A 21,632-nucleotide genomic window follows, 5' to 3' on the forward strand; every position below is an offset into this window, starting at 1 on the left:
TCATGCACCTCTGGACCCCTTACATTACACAGCATCCTGCACCTCTGGACCCCTTTGCATTACACAGCACCCTGCACCTCTGGACCCCTTTACATTACACAGCACCGCACCTCTGGGTCCCTTTATATTACACAGCACCCTGCACCTCTGGACCCCTTACATTACACAGCACCCTGGACCCCTTTACATTACACTGCACCCCTTTACATTAGACTGCACCTCTGGACAGGGCAGACCCCTCCCTACAATACAGACCCCCCTACAATACAGACCCACCACTACAGTGCAGACCCCCCTACAATACAGAACTTCCCCCATATACAGAACCCCCCCATATACAGAACCCCCCTACAATAGTGCAGACACCACCCTTGCCTTCAGACCCGTAATGCCCCAGGTTCAGATGATCAGCACGCCGCATGTTACACACACAGCACTTGTACGGAGGAGGGGGAGGCGGCCATGGCTTCACACTGCTCAGCTGTGTCTTATCAGCCAAGACTTATCAGAGCCGTGGCGCTGCGCTGCTACAGAGAAGGGGATCATTGCGGCCGGGTCCCGCGTATCACTCGGATACGCCTCGCGCACCCCCCTGCAAAGCCAGGCTTCAGCCTGCTCTGTCTGTGTGTTACCTAGTCCTAGATTGCCGCTGGTGCTGCCTCCCTGTCACCGAGCCATGCCGCACGCTAAGTCCTCTTCAGTCGCGGAGGGGGGGCATCGGCCTGACACCCCCCCAGTGTGTGGCACCCGGTGCGGCACACCCCCGCCCCCTAATTAGTACGCCACTGCATGCGGGTGATTCGTTGAAGTGAAGAATATGACATTTGTATTTCACTGGTGGTTGGCCACATGTACATATTTAAGGCCTTTTTTTTATTTCATCAATTAGGGAATTGTCTATATAAGAGATACTGTTTAGTTGTGCTGCATCATTATTTGTATTATATTAGACAGATTTGGGTTGATTTATTAAAGTCAAATAGACTGTTCACTTTGCAAGGGAATTTTCCTTAGGCTTAGTGAATGAGGTCAAGCTCATGCTTGCTCATGCTATGAGGTCAATCATCTGCAAGCAAGAATACTGGTCTTTTTTTTATTTTCCTTGCAAGTGATAAGCATAATTTGAAAGGGAAAATTTCCACTACATTCATAAACTTTCCCTGTAAAAATTATCTTGCAAAGTGAAAAGCTTATTTGTCTTTAGTGAATCAGCCTCTTTGAATGCCCAATAGAAATATGAAGAATCTCTTTATTCTATCTTGAGAAGAGGAGATTAAGGGGGGATATGATCAACATGTATAAATACATAAGTGGTCCATATAGTGAACTTGGTGTTATTCACTTTAAGGTCATCGCAGATGATAAGGGGGCACTATTTATGTCTAGAGGAAAAGAGATTTCATCTCCAAATACAGAAAGATTTCTTCAATGTAAGAGCTGTGAAAATGTGAAATAGACTCCCTCAAGAGCTGGTTCTGGCCAGCTCAGTATATTGCTTTGAAAAAGGCCTGGATTATTTTTCAAATGTACATAATATAACTGGATACTAACATTTATAGGTAAAGTTGATCCTGGGAATATCTGATTGCCTCTTGGGGGATCAGGAAGGAATTGTATTCACTGCTGGAGCAAATTGGATCATGCTTTGCTGGGTTTTTGCCTTCATCTGGATCAACTGCCGGTATAGGATTGTGTATATAGGATTGTATGCTCCCCCCCCCCCTTTTATTGGTTGAAATAGATGGATTTGTGTCTTTTTTCAACCAGACTAACTATGTAACTATGTAATTTGCCTTGAGAAATTGAACCCTATAGTCAGTCTCAGCCTTAAGAAGAACAATACCTATTGGGCTTTGAAAGTACACCTGTGAACAGAACACTGAGGGGAAACAAAAAGGTATCAGAGAAAGATTGAACAGAAAGGGAAATGTGCACTATTCACTGTCACAATCCACACATTTTCACATTAGCTGGGATGCTCGAACATGGGTATTATTTTTTTTTTCTATGTTTACTCAATGTTTTATCAGATTTTTTAAATAAATACAAGCATTGAATATACTTGTGTCTTACAAATGCACACTGACAATTTAACAGTGGGGTCTGCAAACTAGGAACAAACACAGATGCATTCCTAGTTCTATGTTGCAACATTATTTATAATTCTTACAGCAAGGTGTACTGCCATTACAAATTGGTTAATAAAACAACAGAGAGAGAATCTAGAGTCCTGCAATACAGAGCTTATTTCACATTTTATAAGGTTTTCCTCTATATTTTAGAAAGGATGAAATACAGTACATGTCATCATAACCTGACTGTAATGAAAATAAGAGCTACTTCTTAGCAAGTGTCCACTACTGAAAGTCACTTTACACCCAAGTAGTTTTGCAAATTATCCAATAATTGTTTTGGTCAGAACCTGCTTGTAAAAAGAAAGTACCTTTAAATTATTTAGCAATCCTCAGAGAATATTCAAGACTGACATTTTATTCCCCAATTCATATCAAGGAAATGTAATTTATTCAGCATTAGCTTATGTAGAGCTGACATTATGAAACAAGGGAAGTCCCATCTTTAGAGCTATTCCTGTGAGATACACCTCTATGTGATATTTACATGTGGGCAGACAGGAAAAAGACTTTTCATATGATACTGACATTTGCAAAATTATAATTTATATTTGTATGTGTACCTTTGTGTTTTGACTTTTCAGGGGTTTCTTCTTTTATTTGTCTCTCTTTCTGAAGAACTGAAAAATATATAAAAAAGGAAGACTTAAAGGGGAATATTTATAAAGCAGTGAATTTGACATTCACCAAACACTCACTGCAGGTGAATCACTGAGGTGCACGTGTTTAAATTGCAATGATTGATTCAATTCCAAGGAAAGTTTAGCAAAAGTTGCATTCACTGCTTTTTAAAATATGCTCCTGAATAGATATCTTATGTGCATGCATTGTTTGGGTTAGTCAGATTCATATGGCAAATATTATAACAAGGTGAATAATTTTCATCTTAAATAAAAGAAATGTTAAAAAGGAAACCATAGGGGTTAATTTACTAAAACAGGAGAGTGTAAAATCTGGTGCATTTGTGCATATAAACAATCAGCTTCCAAGTTTTATTGTCAAAACCTAATTTAACAAGCTCAAGTTAGAAGCTGATTGGCTATCATGCACAGCTGCACCAGTAAGGCTGGGTGAACCGTTCGGCCTGAGCATTGGCTGTTCAGGGAACACCTGAATTTGCAGGGTGTTCAGCTGGTAATGCACTCTGCCCAATCAGGGTGCAATAAAAGCTGGTTGTTAAGGAGTGGGTCCAGGACATCAGCTGTCAGTGGGCTTACCCGCTGACAGCTGAATAAGAAAAAAAAATTGCCAGTAAAAAAATACAAAAAGGGTCTTTTATGGATGTGGGGTTCTTCTAAAAATCCCCTCAAGACCCTTATCTGAGCATGCAGTCTGGCAGGTCAGGAACAGCCCCCTTGTGATGTCACTGACCCAGCATGCATCAGTCTGTGACATCACAAGAGGGGGTGGTGTCATCAGTTGACGTCACCAGGTGGGCCAGGCCTTACCTATATAAGAACTGTCAAATGGCAGAGAAGGCATTTGGTGGTTGGCCATCAATGAGTGCCGAGTGTTCTTATCATTTTTTTTGGTGAATGGGTAGGGCTATGTACCCCATACTCATTCACCTACAAGGGGCGGGACCTCAAAATGTATTTTGCTTTATTTATTTTTTTCACTAGCCAGCAATTGCAACCGCAAGTCATTGTGATTTGACTATTTTTTTGGTTTATAAATATAGGCCCAGATTCGCAGAGAGCGGGCGCACATTAGCACAAATAATATACAGCGCAGCGCAGAGAGGCAAGCATGGAATTCACAAAGCCAGTGCTCCCAAAACTGCGCTGGGTTTCGAAGGCGTACGCCGGCGTAGGTGGAAGTGGGCATGAGCCATGCAAATGAGGCGTGACCCCATGCAAATGATGGGCCGAGCGGCAGACAGATACGTATCACAAACAGCGCATGCGCCGGGACATGGATGCATCCCTCTGCGCATGCTCACAACCACGTTGAAACAACTGCCTAAACTACGCCGGATCACTGCCTACGGCGTGAACGTAACCTACGCCCAGCCAGACACACGTCCAACGTAAACAATGTAAAATGGTTGATTTATTAAAGTCAAATAGACTGTTCACTTTGCAAGGGAATTTTCCTTAGGCTTAGTGAATGAGGTCAAGCTCATGCTTGCTCATGCTATGAGGTCAATCATCTGCAAGCAAGAATACTGGTCTTTTTTTTATTTTCCTTGCAAGTGATAAGCATAATTTGAAAGGGAAAATTTCCACTACATTCATAAACTTTCCCTGTAAAAATGATCTTGCAAAGTGAAAAGCTTATTTGTCTTTAGTGAATCAGCCTCTTTGAATGCCCAATATAAATATGAAGAATCTCAGCTGAGTGTTTCTGTCTACTCCCTCCTATATACTTGTATAAAGATGGTCATGCAATAGGAAGGTGGATGATGCAGGGTGTGTGCTAATGAGATCAGCTGGTCAACTTCTTCCTGTGTCATGACCTAAAGTCTGTAAGGACGTAAGGCAGAAGCAATAGATATGTTTGGAATCATGGATGTAGAACAGTAAGATACACATGTCTGTAGATTTTATGGAAAGCTTTGATATTTTTGCAAACAAAATACATGAATGCTATGTTGGTGCATAGGGGAGCTGGAAAAAAGGTGAACTTAGCCTTTAAAGTAACAATGGGGGGTGGGAGTCATGCTCATCATAAGTATGTAGTCCTGGCAGTTCTACTGTGTCCCACAGGCTCCTCACACAAATCGGGTAGCTGGGAAAGGTTCTGGTGTGATGTTGTGCTGAATAGCTGTACATTCAGGAAAACCAAGATATAGACAAATACTTGTAATGAGCATGACTCTCACTTATATCTTGTAAGTGTTTTTAAGCTTGTGCAATAAATGTTACTGTTTTAATACTACCCTTAAAGAGGCACCCCCCCTTGTTTCTTTTATATGTTTGGCAGAGTTGCTGGACACAGTCTGAGGGTGGCTGCCTCTTTTTTCTAACTCACCCCCTTACCGTGGTTCAACTTTGTTTTTACCAAAAGACTGACTAATCAAATGTACATTATTACAAACTAAGGACATTGCCTCCTGGAGCGCTAGATACCCAATTTACCTTAGCCTTTAAAGTGATTGACCACATACACAGGAAGTATATACATAACTATAAATCAAAAGCAACATATATAAAAGATCATTTAAATGATATCTAAAGAAAAATTCTTTATTTTTAGTTTTAGCAAGAATAGCCAAGGAGTAAACCCCTGTCTGTTTTTTCTTGTTGACATGTGATGTACTATAGTAACAAATCTCTCCAAAGTGTATCTCCCCAGCAGGGTCACAACCTGGATTCATATGAAACCTGATAATGTTTACAATGCTTCACTGCTCTTTGAAAATGTAGATCTTTTTTTTATTTCAGTGACTTCACTTTTTTTTTAAATAAATGTGTATTAGATTTTCAATTGATTTCTTTATTTATTATGGTCAGGACCAAAAAAAGAATTTTCTGTAATCAGGCAAATATGAAATCATTTGTATTTTTGTTTTGCTTTCTGCGTTTGAGCTAAAACATGGTGCTTAAAGAGGACCTTCAGCTTACCACCATTTTATTTTTCTCTGCCCTTGCTTACCTCCTGTTGTTCTAGGCAGAGTTTGGATACTCACCCAGCCACTAGATCAAGCATTTTCCGGCAAACATATTTATAGCAGCAGATATCACTGGATCCCGAGCCACCATCTTACTTGTGATGTCATTGAGAGACCCGCCAGCTCTTCCAGGTTCAAGCCAGTCAGGGCCTTGTGATAACATGCTGCTAGGCCCACCTCTCTCATATTTCTGAATGAATGACTGGGATATGACTGGTATATGACGTGTATATCCCAGGATGCCTATTAAGTCCTATTCACATCATTTGTCTAGGTGAATGATGTGCAATGAGGGATGGGGCCCTGCTTTTGTTAAAAAAGTGTATTATTTAAAAAAAAAATGCCTGATTTGTGAAGAGGATGGGGGAGTGGTGGAGAGAGGGGGAGTTCATAAAGAGGGTGAAAGCCTGCTTTAATGCTCATCTTTTTTTTTTTTACAACTTAAATTGGTTGTAAAGGCAGAAGTTTTTTATTATCTTAAAGCATTGCAGCAGCAGCAGCACCCCTCGCCCCCCCTTAGCCCCCCCTAACACTTAACTGAGCCATTGGCTCCCACTGCAATCAATCAAAATCAGTTAGCCAATCAGGAGAGAGGGGGTTGGGCCGAACCACGGCTCCATGTATGAATGGACAGGTGGAGCTGTGGCTCGGGTGCCCCCATATAGCAAGCTATTTGCTGTGGGGGCACTTGACAGAAGGGAGGGGCCAGGAGCACCGACAAGAGACCAGAGAAGGGGAGAATCTGGGCTGCAATGTGCAAAACCATTTCACAGAGCAGGCATGTTTGTTAAGAAATTTGTAAAGAAATAATATTTGATACTTTAGTATCGCTTTAAAGCCCTACTCCTGGTAAAAGAAAAGTATTCCCATGTGCTGTAACCACACTGCACTAGTTAACTGCTCATTTTTGTGTAGGCGAAATTAGACTTACTTACCTAATCCTGTGATCCTCTCAGCACTGGTCTGGAACCCCTACACTCCAGTGGTGTTGAGTTGTGGACTTATATTATGTCACTGAGACAGACATAACTATCTTATGCAAAAAAGGGGAAGTCGCGCTAGTTAAAAATAAAAAATAGAATATAAATGGTGAAAAACCAGTGACTAATTAAACCAAATAATTAAATATATGGTGATAGGCACCATTAATGAAGAAGTGCAATTTATATATAGCCACTAATTGACACAAATGTATCTAAATTAATAACACACGTTAACAGTCCAAGTGAGCAAAAAGGTTAAAGTAGTCCACAGGTGTGTGATGAAAAGGAATCTTCCGACTAACAGTGATATCAACCACGCTGTGTTTAGACCAACAGGAGACCTCCACCACAGATAATACTGACTCTTACCAGAATTCAGTAAAAATTAGGCATGAAATCAAATCCAGCGGCAACATACAGGATAATCTTCAACCAGCAGTATCCATGAATTGATTTTCACCAATAAAATCCAGGCTCCATAGATGTAAAAGAGACACCAAGAGAGGAATATAGTGTAATACTGCGCTGGTTTATTGTAGCATAAAAAAAGCCAAATGCTTACTTACATTTCCAAAGAAAGAGTAGGCATCAAGCGGACATAAAATTGGATACAAGATAAAAAACAACACAGCCGGCCGGACTGTGTGTAGGCGTGCGTCCGGATATCCGGATCCTTACACCTGGTAAACGCGGCAACGTCAGGGCGTCTCCTCCCGACGTTTCGTCACAATGGGGACGTGTTCACGGGGTAAGGAGACGCCCCAACTCGCCGCACATATATCAGATACAGGGGAGGAGCCAACCAGGGAGCAGGTCTAATCATGATCGCTGATCCTCCATTTTGACTCCTGGAAACCCGCAGCTCCTGCTATTGCAGACCGCTGCCGAAGTAAGGGAAAAATTTTTTTTATATACACAATAATCCCTCCCTCCCAAAACAAAAAGGGAAAGGAATTATTTTTAACATCTTACATTAGGACTCACAGTCTTAGACACCGGAGGTCCAAGGAAAGTGAACCAATGTGAAAAAGGAAATAAGAAGTCCTCATATGACTTGTAGTCAACGGACAATGCTGCTAGCATATTAATCCCTGTCATACCGGACTCCTATAATCAAATCAAAATTATGGAGATACGATCACCAGAGTCCGCCCCTGGTCGTCTATATCCCCTATACACATAAAACAACCTATAAAATTATATGTAAAATTACTGCAGTAAGTAATCCAGCTAAATAAAATCAGCAAAAATGTGTAACAAGAACAGAATTAGCTGTCTATGTTTAACTACATAAATGCCTTAAAGTTTGTAAAAGACATAAAAATGTATCACATAAATTAATAGGACATACATAATTTACAATACCACATTGACACGGATATTTAAGAGTCTCTCGTTTACAGAAAAAAGAGGATTCATTATGCTATATCAATATAAAAGGACTAGTGAATGTATCCGTAAAAAAAACACGACTTTCATATTTAGAAAAGCTCACTATAACAGAAATATACATGGACAAATCTCAATCTCATAGAACTTTAAGACTATGAGTTATCCAAAAAATTTTGATCTTCGTGCCAAAAGAGTAGTCAATACTGATGGTGTATTTGAAGTCTTCAAAGAGGGGGATGGGGATTTAGGTGGCCTCTTTATGAGGCTCAAAAATCTCACAGTGTCAGAACTGCATACCCAATGGGATATCGCCTTTTTGGAGACTTACATCAAACAACAGATGGTTCCTAGGAGCCTCAGATGGGAGATACAGCCCCAGAAAGGTGATACAGACCTAGTGGGGTGGTTCAAATATTTTAATGAAGCAGGTCTTAGTCTTTTGCAGTTTTTAGGCGAGCGTAAAGCTACTAAACTGAAGAGATTAGATGCAGAAATTATTCTTATAAAGGATAAATTGGTTCCCTTTATGGCCAGTCCAGAGTATGGTGAAAGGTCTCAAACCCTTCTAAAAATTCTGGAAAAAGAAGAGAGGGAACAAAAAATTAAAAAAAAGAAAAAATTCAATAGAGATCTGGTTGACTATCAGGGCAATGTGGTTTTCGACTGGCAAAAAAAACTGCTAGCGGAAGCCAATGCCCTGAATAATCCCCAGATGGAGGTATCATCACAACCTACCTCAAGTCAAACTGAGGTTATGTACTCTCTTCCTCCACCATCCCATGCCCTCAAGGGACCTCAAAATTATTCCGTAAAGGGAGGTACCCCAAAGGGCCATAAGAAACCTAAGAAGTTCTCTGCTGCATTAGCTGCTAATAGGGGTAGAGGTGCTTTTTCTCAAAGAGCACGCCCGATTCCCATGACTTGCCCACCCACTTACCAGTGGGGCTCTGTCTATCCATCTGGTACCCCTACATTAAGGGAAAGAGGCACTCAGGGACCACCACCCACTTTTGCCCCCCAGTATAATACTGGCTACCAGCATCAATTTGGAGGCCATAGAGGTAGTCAAGCCTATGGAGGGCAATATTTGGGCCCTCCTCCAACTTCAGGAATTCAGGAGATAGTTCACTATGCTGAAAGCTTACAACCAGAGTTTAACATACTAACCCATAACCCTTTTCTTCCCCTGGAAGATACACTGGACTTGGGGGAAGGTGCGTATGGCCCTCCCCAGGGACAGAATGGATCCATCCAATCTGGGACTTATGAACTCGGATATGGAGGGTCTAATGTTCCTAATGTGAACAATGGCCTTAATCGCCCACAATGGGGTTTTCCCCGGGCAAATCAAGGTACCAAAAGAACTGCAGAAAGAAAAGAGGAACCAGAGGGGGGAGGAACAGGAAGCCCAAAGAGGTCGAGACTGTGAAGGGGGAAGGCATCTTCAATCTGAGCTCCCATACCCTAAGCCCCTCAGAGATAACAGTTCTAGATAAAGGACTTAAATATGTCCCCCCGCCAATATTAACAAATTTAAGGTATATATGGATATACACAAATACATTAGAAAGCTCAATATCCAAAGATATTGTGCTTCTAATCCTTTTAATCAATCAGCATTGTCCACCTCGAATATAATACATTCAGGACTGTCTAATGCTTCTGTTTGGAACCCTCCGGGTCATCTTCCAGCTGCTCTCAAGGTATTTAGAGATCTTACCTTGAGAGACCTTGATGATATGAAAGTGAAGCAGGTTCGATGCAAACAGGACATCCAAAAGGGGATAGAATCCCTGTGCCACAATAAAAATGTGGTTATTCGCCCGGCGGATAAGGGTGGTGGGATTGTGGTCCTTAACAAAACCGACTACATGCAGGAAATGCAGCGGATTCTAGGAGATGAGGAAACTTACGTTCCACTTCCCCTCGATCCGGGCAACAAATATAAGAAAATTCTGACAAGATTAGTGAATAGAGGCTTCCGGAGCAAGATTCTCAATGAAAAAGAAAGAGACTTTTTGGTCCCTAAAGCTCCGAGAACGCCGATCATATATTATTTGCCGAAGGTACATAAGAGTCTTACTTGCCCACCGGGACGTCCCATTATAAGTGGGATAGATTCGGTCACGTCCCGGGTGGGCAAATATATAGACTTCTTCCTCCAACCTTTGGTGAAAATGATACCATCATTTATCAAAGACACCAAAGAGGTGATTAATATTTTATCGGGGATCAAACCACCTCCAGGCGTGTGGCTAGTAACATGTGATGTTGCTTCATTATATACGATAATACCACACGACCTAGGTTTACACGCAGTCTCACACTATTTAAATAAGGATAGTAAGTTGGAGAAAACACAGATATCATTTATCATGGAACTCCTGGAATTCGCGGCAACGCATAATTTTTTCTGGCATGATGGCAAATTCTATAAACAAAATCGCGGTGTAGCGATGGGGGCTAAATACGCTCCGAGTCTTGCCAATCTCTTCATGGCACTATGGGAGGAGGATGTCGTCTGTGTCCCATCCAGGCCACAAGTATTATTGTGGGCCAGGTATATTGACGACATCCTCCTCCTGTGGAATGGCACCGAGGATGACTTGACCCATTTCATGACTGCTCTAAATGCAAATGATCGGGGCATCTCGCTGAGCTATGAGGCTAGCCAGATGAAAGTCAACTTTTTGGATTTGGTGATCTCGGTGGAGGGTGAGAACTTTCAGACAATAACCCATTTCAAGTCAACAGACAGAAATGCGTATATTTCTAGGGATAGCTGCCATTATGCTCCCTGGCTTGACTCCATTCCAAAGAGCCAATATTTACGCATTAAGAGGAACTGCACCAAACAGACATCGTTTGCCCAACAGGCAGATGTGTTAACACATCGCTTTTTAGCAAAGGGGTACAAGTCGGACGATTTGTCCAGTGCTCTGGAACATGTGACACAATTAGACAGGGGCCCTTTACTCGAGGATAAGCCTCGTAATAAGTCTGATAAATTTAAATGCCCTTTTATCACAGATTTTTCCTGTCAACACGGGGGGATTAAGCATATAATGTCTAAACATTGGCACATCCTCAAAAGTGATAACATTTTATGAGGTCTACTACCAGATAGGCCGCAGATGGTCTTTAGGGGTCTGCCTTCCTTAAGAGATAAGGTGGCTGGCAACATAATGAATCCCCCGAAAGTACCCTCGATGTTCTTGGCAGGTCTAACAGGTTTCTATAAATGTGGCCGTTGTCAGAGCTGTAGCTTAAATAACCGCACTAAGAAAAGGACAGTGGAATTTAGCTCCAGTAGCAATGGTAGAAGATTTTCGATTAAGCCCTTCATTACGTGCTCTACTTTTGGAGTCATTTACTTACTAATATGTCCGTGCGGTTTACAATATGTGGGAAGGACTAAACGCCCGCTACATGTGCGACTTAATGAGCACATCGCGAACATTAGGAGCGGGTTCACGGAACATTCCGTATCAAAGCATTACCTCACTGCCCATGCACGCAATCCCAAGGACACTATATTCTTGGGGATTGACAAGTTCACTGCCCATTGGAGGGGGAGTGACTTGGTTAGATCTATATCTAGGACCGAGATGTCCTGGATACATAAGATCAAATGTTATTCGCCTCACGGCTTAAATATCGAGGTAGACTTGAATTGTTTTTTGGATAACTCATAGTCTTAAAGTTCTATGAGATTGAGATTTGTCCATGTATATTTCTGTTATAGTGAGCTTTTCTAAATATGAAAGTCGTGTTTTTTTTACGGATACATTCACTAGTCCTTTTATATTGATATAGCATAATGAATCCTCTTTTTTCTGTAAACGAGAGACTCTTAAATATCCGTGTCAATGTGGTATTGTAAATTATGTATGTCCTATTAATTTATGTGATACATTTTTATGTCTTTTACAAACTTTAAGGCATTTATGTAGTTAAACATAGACAGCTAATTCTGTTCTTGTTACACATTTTTGCTGATTTTATTTAGCTGGATTACTTACTGCAGTAATTTTACATATAATTTTATAGGTTGTTTTATGTGTATAGGGGATATAGACGACCAGGGGCGGACTCTGGTGATCGTATCTCCATAATTTTGATTTGATTATAGGAGTCCGGTATGACAGGGATTAATATGCTAGCAGCATTGTCCGTTGACTACAAGTCATATGAGGACTTCTTATTTCCTTTTTCACATTGGTTTACTTTCCTTGGACCTCCGGTGTCTAAGACTGTGAGTCCTAATGTAAGATGTTAAAAATAATTCCTTTCCCTTTTTGTTTTGGGAGGGAGGGATTATTGTGTATATAAAAAAATGTTTTCCCTTACTTCGGCAGCGGTCTGCAATAGCAGGAGCTGCGGGTTTCCAGGAGTCAAAATGGAGGATCAGCGATCATGATTAGACCTGCTCCCTGGTTGGCTCCTCCCCTGTATCTGATATATGTGCGGCGAGTTGGGGCGTCTCCTTACCCCGTGAACACGTCCCCATTGTGACGAAACGTCGGGAGGAGACGCCCTGACGTTGCCGCGTTTACCAGGTGTAAGGATCCGGATATCCGGACGCACGCCTACACACAGTCCGGCCGGCTGTGTTGTTTTTTATCTTGTATCCAATTTTATGTCCGCTTGATGCCTACTCTTTCTTTGGAAATGTAAGTAAGCATTTGGCTTTTTTTATGCTACAATAAACCAGCGCAGTATTACACTATATTCCTCTCTTGGTGTCTCTTTTACATCTATGGAGCCTGGATTTTATTGGTGAAAATCAATTCATGGATACTGCTGGTTGAAGATTATCCTGTATGTTGCCGCTGGATTTGATTTCATGCCTAATTTTTACTGAATTCTGGTAAGAGTCAGTATTATCTGTGGTGGAGGTCTCCTGTTGGTCTAAACACAGCGTGGTTGATATCACTGTTAGTCGGAAGATTCCTTTTCATCACACACCTGTGGACTACTTTAACCTTTTTGCTCACTTGGACTGTTAACGTGTGTTATTAATTTAGATACATTTGTGTCAATTAGTGGCTATATATAAATTGCACTTCTTCATTAATGGTGCCTATCACCATATATTTAATTATTTGGTTTAATTAGTCACTGGTTTTTCACCATTTATATTCTATTTTTTATTTTTAACTAGCGCGACTTCCCCTTTTTTGTATATGCTTGTTTGTGCTGTATGGCACACTTAAGACGCGGCTTGTATTTACTTATTTTTTTCTTTTGCACTATATGCTGGGTCTGCGCAACAATCTTTTCTTTTTTCTATAACTATCTTATGACACATACATCACTTCCCCATTTCTAGTTTAGTTTTCAACACAAGACCCATCTTACACAGCAATATATATTTTTACTTAATCAGCAAGATAACTTTTAAAGGTGAAGTTTGTATATTAGATTCCAAATCACAAGGGGGCTTTTTACATGACCCTTTCAGTTCCCAATGTCATCAAGGTCCAGATCAGGCTCCATAGATGGGAAACAGTCCACTGCTGGACCACAGGGAACACCATTGTATGGTGGAATGAAGGATTGGGTGAGTATAAGCCTTCTCCTCACCCCTAGACAAAACGAGAAGTTGACCTATGCAGTGTGGGCACAGTCCCACTGCATTAGTAAACTTTTTTTTGCCCAGAGTTGGGCTTTAAAATTTCTTAAAGAACCTTTTTGTTTACATAGCTTGATTGTTTTATTAGCAGTGATTTATCACTTATCAAAAAGCTCAGTCTCAGTCAGTTTCAATCAGACAAACTTTGCCTCAAAGCAAGCAGTTCTGCTGTGCTGTGCTGTGCCTTTAGGTAGCCCATAGTATTCTGGTAATTCTGGTTTATGGTAAATGTTTATTTGAAAAAATATACAGTATATTTGTGTGTGTATATAAATTTTTTTATTATTTACATTTTTTTACAGATATAACATATCAGTTGATAAAAGTTATATATATGCCCATATTTATCGGCGTATAACACGCACAGGCATATAACACGCACCCTAACTTTAAGAGGGAAGTTTCAGGAAAAAACTTTCCACAGCTTTTCATATAACACACAGGCACAGTTTACCTTCTATTTTCAGGGTAAAAAAGTGAGTATTATACGCCAATAAATACAGTATATATATATATATATATATATATATATATGTGTGTGTGAAATAATTGACCCAGTCCTGTTAAAGATTCCCTTTAACTCATTGCTTTTGAGAGGATGCTGTAATGTTGTACTGTATGTGTTTTAAAGTTTAATTTTTTCCCCTTTAAACTGCATTCTGAAGAAAAACTAGTCAAGGATAAAATGATTTCCTGTCTTGATATACAGTATCCTTGAGTCTAGTATTAAAGTCTTCGAGCTACAAAACAGAGACAGAAAAATATCAAAGCAACACACAGTGATCTAAAATTATCAAAGGATCAGATCTTTTCCCCTTCAGCAGAATTTCTTTCATTGATAAACAGAATGACATATTTTTTATATTGGGCTCTGTCCCTGATTGGGGCTTCCAGCTTTTGGTTAACAGTACTCACTTTTGACACACAGTACATGCCAGTTAATTAGAATAGATAATCTAAAAAATAATATTAATGTTTTCATTCTTATCTGCTTATAATCACTTATGCATTTGCTTACGTCTCTGCACAGCTTTGATTTGAAGTTGTTCATGTATTTCTTCTCTGTCTATGTGGACCACTAAAAAAAAAAAAATCAAACATCTGTAAAAACAAGCTAAGATCTATATTCTGAAAATAAAGCTAAGGCAACAGTAAACAAATTCGATTTTCTTGCAAATAAAACAGTTTTCCTAATAAGAATAAATAGTATCCTAAAATATGGATTCTTGGGAGCCTATCAGTTATAGGTAAAGTAGCATAAAAGTCTGCACATAAACCATATTTCCTTTTAGCCAACTTATCTAATGGCTTTACCTGTCCATTGTTAGGCTGCAAATTTTTTCTGTTGTATTTACTCAGTTCATCCTTTACAGACTTGTCTAGCTCCCCATGTCTCAACAGTAACTAAAGACTATTGAAGCTATATAACTACTCATTATGGGGGAGTATTTAGCAAAATACTAAAATGTTCTATTTGCAAAGTAGAGCTGATTTCACTGTCATCTTATCATGTACAAAGGAAATTCACAAAAAAAAAAAATATATTCCTGTAATTATTGGATGTTTGAAGAGAACACAAGTTCCCTGGACTAAGTGAACATTCTACACCATTAGTAGATCAATGTCATTATTTTCTATGCAAGTCTAGGATGTCTTAACACATATCCAAACTGAAAAGGAAAGTCAAATTTGTATTCGTCAGAACAACAAAATGTACCAGGCAAAGAGTAGCATATGAGTCTGCCTAAACAATTAACCTCCCTGGCAGTATGATTCTTTCAGATTTTAGGTGCTGAAAGTGGTACCATTATTTTGCATTGAAATTTGGTGTTTTATATTGTAGGCCTGCAATTCTTAGGAATAACTCGCTCAAATCTGTCCAAACAAGAGTCTAGTAGACATCCCGGGTATAATAAAATTTGAAACACAAAATCATAAATTATAATATAATAAATAAATATAAATAATTATAACAAATCATATAATAATAATAATAATACAAATTAATCTAATCTAATTTATTATCACTGTTTTTTAGCTGGTCTAAAACCACTTTTGACATAAAGGGACACTTGGTTGCTATGGACAATCTCCAGTTTGCAGGCAGAAAGAACAGTTTGTATTATATAAAAGTGCATGTAGGACACTGGGCAGACCACTAGGGACAAAGTGAGTGTGCATTTATTTCATACAGTACTGCAATCTATAAGATTACTGTATACTGTATGTATTGTGTTTATTTACTTTTTTGAATTTGGCGCCGATCTCCGCCCCTGTGCGTCGTAACGCCGCAGGGAACGGAGCTCGGCGGCACTCGGCACTGTGAATCAACCGAGGAGACACCGCTCGATCACACAGCGGGGGTGGCATCACAGGATCCAGGGACAAGGTAAGTAAACCCTGCCTGTGGACACTGCGAGGCGATCCCGAGTCTGGCTCGGTGTTACCGCTTTTGGTTCTGAAATTCCACCCCGAGCCCGACTCGGGAATACCGCCAGGGGGGTTAAAATGATGTCCAGTGTGGTAGACCCCAAAACTGCACAGTTGCTTGTAACATTTATTGATTTGAAAGAAAAAAAAAACATTTCTAGTATAATGTGAACTTGCTCTAGTTACCAAATGGACTCTTATATAGCAGACCAGCTCTCATACTTTTGTTGCATTTTGATGTACAGAATATTTTCTTAATTGTATTAAAGAACCCAATTTTGGAGGAACCATATATATACATATTGTACATTTTAGATATAAAACAGTAATACAAATACCTTTGAATTGTTTTATTTAAGTATACAAATGGAAATTTCAAAAAGTATCACTAGTTTTGTACATTCCAACACAGGAGTGAGTAATTGCAGAGGATACAAATATTATCCAGGGCTGTTGCCTTTAGAAACAGCAAATCAGCTTGCAGATCTTGTTGTCCTGAAGTCTAGATGATGACAGCAACTAGACGGGAAGATGGAACATATTTTTTTTTGACTGCAGCTGATGGGTGAAAAATTCTACTCCCTCTGTATTTATGTCACTGTACCTAGCAGTTGTCTTACAGTAATCTTTGGTGAGTAAAGCCTCTTACACACAATTGGACTTCCATCGGACAAATCCGTGGATTTTTGTCCGAAGGGCGATGTCCGTGAACTTGTTCTGCATACAGACAGCAGAACATTTTCAGCCAACATACACCATATCACATGTTTTTTTCAGCTCTTTACTGCCACCCTTTGGGCAACTTCTGCTATTGTTGTCTGATGTTTAGCATTGGTTCAGAGCATTCGTGTTTGTACTTTGGATTTTAGTCCAACGAATTTGTGTACACATGATCGGAAAATCCGACGGAACACATTTGTTGTTGGACAATTTGAGAGCATGCACAGCCAACATTTGTTGTCGGAATTTCCAACAACAATTGTCCTAATGGAGCTTACAGATGGTCGGATTATGCGCCAAAACACGTCGGTCAGACAATTGCTGTCAAAATATCCGATCTTGTGTACATGGCCAACACCAATTCCCATTAATAACAAGCAGATAGTTAAGCATATCCATGTTGTTATCACATAAAGTATCCCTAATGAACCTGCTAACTGGCAAAAAAATTTTTATAGCACCAGCTAAAAAAAATTAAAGATTTATTCTACATGTGATATTAAGTTTAATGTATTATGATGTTCACATAATTTAATCTTATGATTAATTTAACCTACTGCACTATGAAGCGCTCCTTTCTCTCCTCTATGTTATTTTGAGCTGATGTAAGGAGGCTGGCCGTGTTTGGAGCTTTGGATCTGTGGATTATTGGATCTCTTTAGGAACTTGTGTGTGTAAGCCTGCTGTGCATGTGAAATCAGGAGCTGGGACGGCAATGAGAAGAGTTCAGTAACCAGTCCTAAAGAGATATTGCAGCAAGGCTTTTATTTTAAGCCTAATAAGGTGAGGGGATGGGGGAAACTGTTTTTAGCTCCTGCACTGGAAGAAAAACAGCACCTGCACTTTTTAATCACTGTGATCCTGTGAAGACTGCCTGCTTGAACCTTTGGAGTTTATTGCACATCAGTATGAAATATGAATTTTTTTGAAGACTTTATTTTGTATCAGACTTTTCCACTTTTCCACTTTTATGCACATTGATTGATGTCAATTGCACATGTATCTATTTATTTACCGTATTTTTCGCCGTATAAGACGCAGTTTTTCTACTCCAAAAAACGGAGTGAAATGTCCCTGCGTCTTATATTGTGAATGCTGACAGTCACTGCACCCCCCTCTGTCGCCGCCGTGTCAGAATCCCTCTCTCATAGGAGAGAAGACAGGACATGTGATGCATTCCTAGCAGGGGCATACCAAGAGGGAGTGGGGGGAGACGTTTTGCACCCGGGTGTCAAAACATGGGGGATGTCAGTAGCAGTGCAATGGGGGTGCGCTCCACACCTAGATCGGGTGTCACCCGCCAGAGGTGACACCATCCTGAAGGCAGTGAGAGCCTTTGCTGTTTTTTTTTTTCAGCCGAACCCCCCCCCCTCCCTTTCAGGGCCGTGGTCTAGTCCTGTCTGACTTCCTGCTCCTTCCCCCGCAGCTGCTGTGCTCTGAATATGTCACCACAACGAATTCCTAGCTGCTTCCTGGGTACATCTGAGAGCCAGCCAGCCAGCCAGCCAGCCAGCCAGCCAGAGGGGATTATAATGGCAGTGTCTTCCACTGCCTGAGGTGAGCTGTTGATAAGGGGGCGGGAGGTGTGAGCTGGCATGGTATCCATTGCTCATCACCTGAGCTAATGTGATAGAGGCTTAAGCTGTGTTTGTGTCTGTCCTGCCACCCTGAGCTGATCTGGGAAGGGGGGGGGAGGTTGCTGTGTCCACCACCACCACCAGATATAGTGTAGCTGAGCTGATTTGATAGGTGGGGTGGTATTGCTGTGTGTCCACCACCCACCTATAGTAGTAGTATAATATAAAATATTTTAGTACACCATTTGGTTCAGAATATATTTTTTTCTTGTTTTTCTCCTCTAAAACCTAGGTGCGTCTTATGGTCAGGTGCGTCTTATACGGCGAAAAATACGGTATTTACTGGATTTTTACCTACTTATCTTTTATGGGTTACTGATTGCCTATTTCACTTTTTTTTCCACTTTTTGCACTGGAATTGCATGTTTTGGATTTGTTTGGACATTTTATTAATTGATCAGTTTTTATCTTATCAATTATCCTTCTGTCCACCCATTTAGTTACATAGTTATTCAGTGAGCGCCCCCCTACCTTCTGCTTTTTAATATTATTATTTATGTGCGAACATTTTTAGGTGGCTGCTGCTATTTATTTTAGATTTTAGATTATTTCCCTTTGGTATGCGCATTAGTTCCCCCCTTTTTTAATACCCACAGTGAAGCATGGTGGTGGCAGCCTCAAGCTTTGTGGCTGTTTTTCTTCAGTTGGAACACAGGCCTTAGTCAAGGCCTTCAGGCTTCTGATAGAATGCTGAACATGAAGGGGAACTTCACCTTTCAGCATTAGAATGGCACAAAGAGAGATGCCCCTGCAATCTAACAGATTTGGAGTGTTTTTGCAAAGAAGAGTCTGAAAATATTGTCATGTCAACATGTGCCATGCTGATAGACTCATACTCAAAAAGACTGATGCCGCGTACACACGATCATTTTTCGGGTTCTAAAAAATGAAGTTTTTTTTATGTCATTAAAAACGGTTGTGTGTGGGCTTCAGAGCATTTTTCGGGTTCTAAAAAATGGACACAAATAAATTCGAACATGCTCTATTTTTTAACTACGTTTTTAACGTTGTCGTTTTTTGGGTTGTAAAGAATGGTCGTGTGTGGGCTTTAAAGACGTGAAAAATACAGTGAGTGCAGAATTATTAGGCAAATGAGTATTTTGACCACATCATCCTCTTTATGCATGTTGTCTTACTCCAAGCTGTATAGGCTCGAAAGCCTACTACCAATTAAGCATATTAGGTGATGTGCATCTCTGTAATGAGAAGGTGTGTGGTCTAATGACATCAACACCCTATATCAGGTGTGCATAATTATTAGTCAACTTCCTTTCCTTTGGCAAAATGGGTCAAAAGAAGGACTTGACAGGCTCTGAAAAGTCAAAAATAATGAGATATCTTGCAGAGGGATGCAGCACTCTTAAAATTGCAAAGCTTCTGAAGCGTGATCATCGAACAATCAAGCGTTTCATTCAAAATAGTCAACAGGGTCGCAAGAAGCGTGTGGAAAAACCAAGGCGCAAAATAACTGCCCATGAACTGAGAAAAGTCAAGCGTGCAGCTGCCAAGATGCCACTTGCCACCAGTTTGGCCATATTTCAGAGCTGCAACATCACTGGAGTGCCCAAAAGCACAAGGTAAGAAAGGCTGAAAGACGACCACCACTGAACAAGACACACAAGCTGAAACGTCAAGACTGGGCCAAGAAATATCTCAAGACTGATTTTTCTAAGGTTTTATGGACTGATGAAATGAGAGTGAGTCTTGATGGGCCAGATGGATGGGCCCGTGGCTGGATTGGTAAAGGGCAGAGAGCTCCAGTCCGACTCAGACGCCAGCAAGGTGGAGGTGGAGTACTGGTTTGGGCTGGTATCATCAAAGATGAGCTTGTGGGGCGTTTTCGGGTTGAGGATGGAGTCAAGCTCAACTCCCAGTCCTACTGCCAGTTTCTGGAAGACACCTTCTTCAAGCAGTGGTACAGGAAGGAGTCTGCATCCTTCAAGAAAAACATGATTTTCATGCAGGACAATGCTACATCACACGCGTCCAAGTACTCCACAGCGTGGCTGGCAAGAAAGGGTATAAAAGAAGAAAAACTAATGACATGGCCTCCTTGTTCACCTGATCTGAACCCCATTGAGAACCTGTGGTCCATCATCAAATGTGAGATTTACAAGGAGGGAAAACAGTACACCTCTCTGAACAGTGTCTGGGAGGCTGTGGTTACTGCTGCACATTGCAATGTTGATGGTGAACAGATCAAAACACTGACAGAATCCATGGATGGCAGGCTTTTGAGTGTCCTTGCAAAGAAAGGTGGCTATATTGGTCACTGATTTGTTTTTGTTTTGTTTTTGAATGTCAGAAATGTATATTTGTGAATGCTGAGATGTTATATTGGTTTCACTGGTAAAAATAAATAATTGAAATGGGTATATATTTTTTTTTTGTTAAGTTGCCTAATAATTATGCACAGTAATAGTCACCTGCACACACAGATATCCCCCTAAAATAGCTAAAACTAAAAACAAACTAAAAACTACTTCCAAAAATATTCAGCTTTGATATTAATGAGTTTTTTGGGTTCATTGAGAACATGGTTGTTGTTCAATAATAAAATTAATCCTCAAAAATACAATTTGCCTAATAATTCTGCACTCCCTGTATGTACATGCTCAGAAGCAAGCTATGAGATGGGAGCGGAGCGCTCTTTCTGGTAAAACTACCGTTCGTAATGGAGTAAGCACATTAATCACGCTGTAACAGACAGAAAAGCACTAATCCTCCTTTACTAACACGAAATCAGCTAAAGCAGCCCCAAGGGTGGCGCCATCGGCATGGAACTTCCCCTTTATTGTGCCGTCGTACGCGTTGTACGTCACCACGTTTTGATAGAGAATTTTTTTTTTCACGATCGTTTGTAGACAAGTCCGTTTTAATGATCAAGTTGAAAAAAAAACATTGTTTTTTCTAGAGCCTGAAAAACTTCATTTTTTAGAACCCGAAAAATTATCGTGTGTACGCGCCATTAGTCCTGTAATTAAATCAAAAGGTGCTTCAACAAAGTGTTGAAAGGGTGTGAACACTTATGCAACCATATTATTATTATTTTTATTTTTTTTTACTTCCCTCTACCTAAAAGATTTTAGT

At 40.3% G+C, this 21,632-nt stretch overlaps 1 protein-coding gene across 1 annotated transcript in view; it reads right to left on the reverse strand.

Moving 5' to 3' along the window:
• Positions 1-21,632, reverse strand: part of TRDN (triadin) — a 299,517-nt gene that overhangs the window by 88,318 nt on the left and 189,567 nt on the right. The window contains exons 7-8 of the mRNA XM_040347781.1: positions 14,774-14,833; positions 2,696-2,752 (exon numbers count right to left, since the gene is read on the reverse strand). Of these exons, the coding sequence (XP_040203715.1) occupies positions 2,696-2,752; positions 14,774-14,833 (117 nt within the window). The remainder of the gene's footprint in view (positions 1-2,695; positions 2,753-14,773; positions 14,834-21,632) is intronic.

Source organism: Rana temporaria, chromosome 4 (assembly GCF_905171775.1).
Source record: "Rana temporaria chromosome 4, aRanTem1.1, whole genome shotgun sequence".
In the NCBI taxonomy this organism is placed as follows: Eukaryota; Metazoa; Chordata; class Amphibia; order Anura; family Ranidae; genus Rana; species Rana temporaria.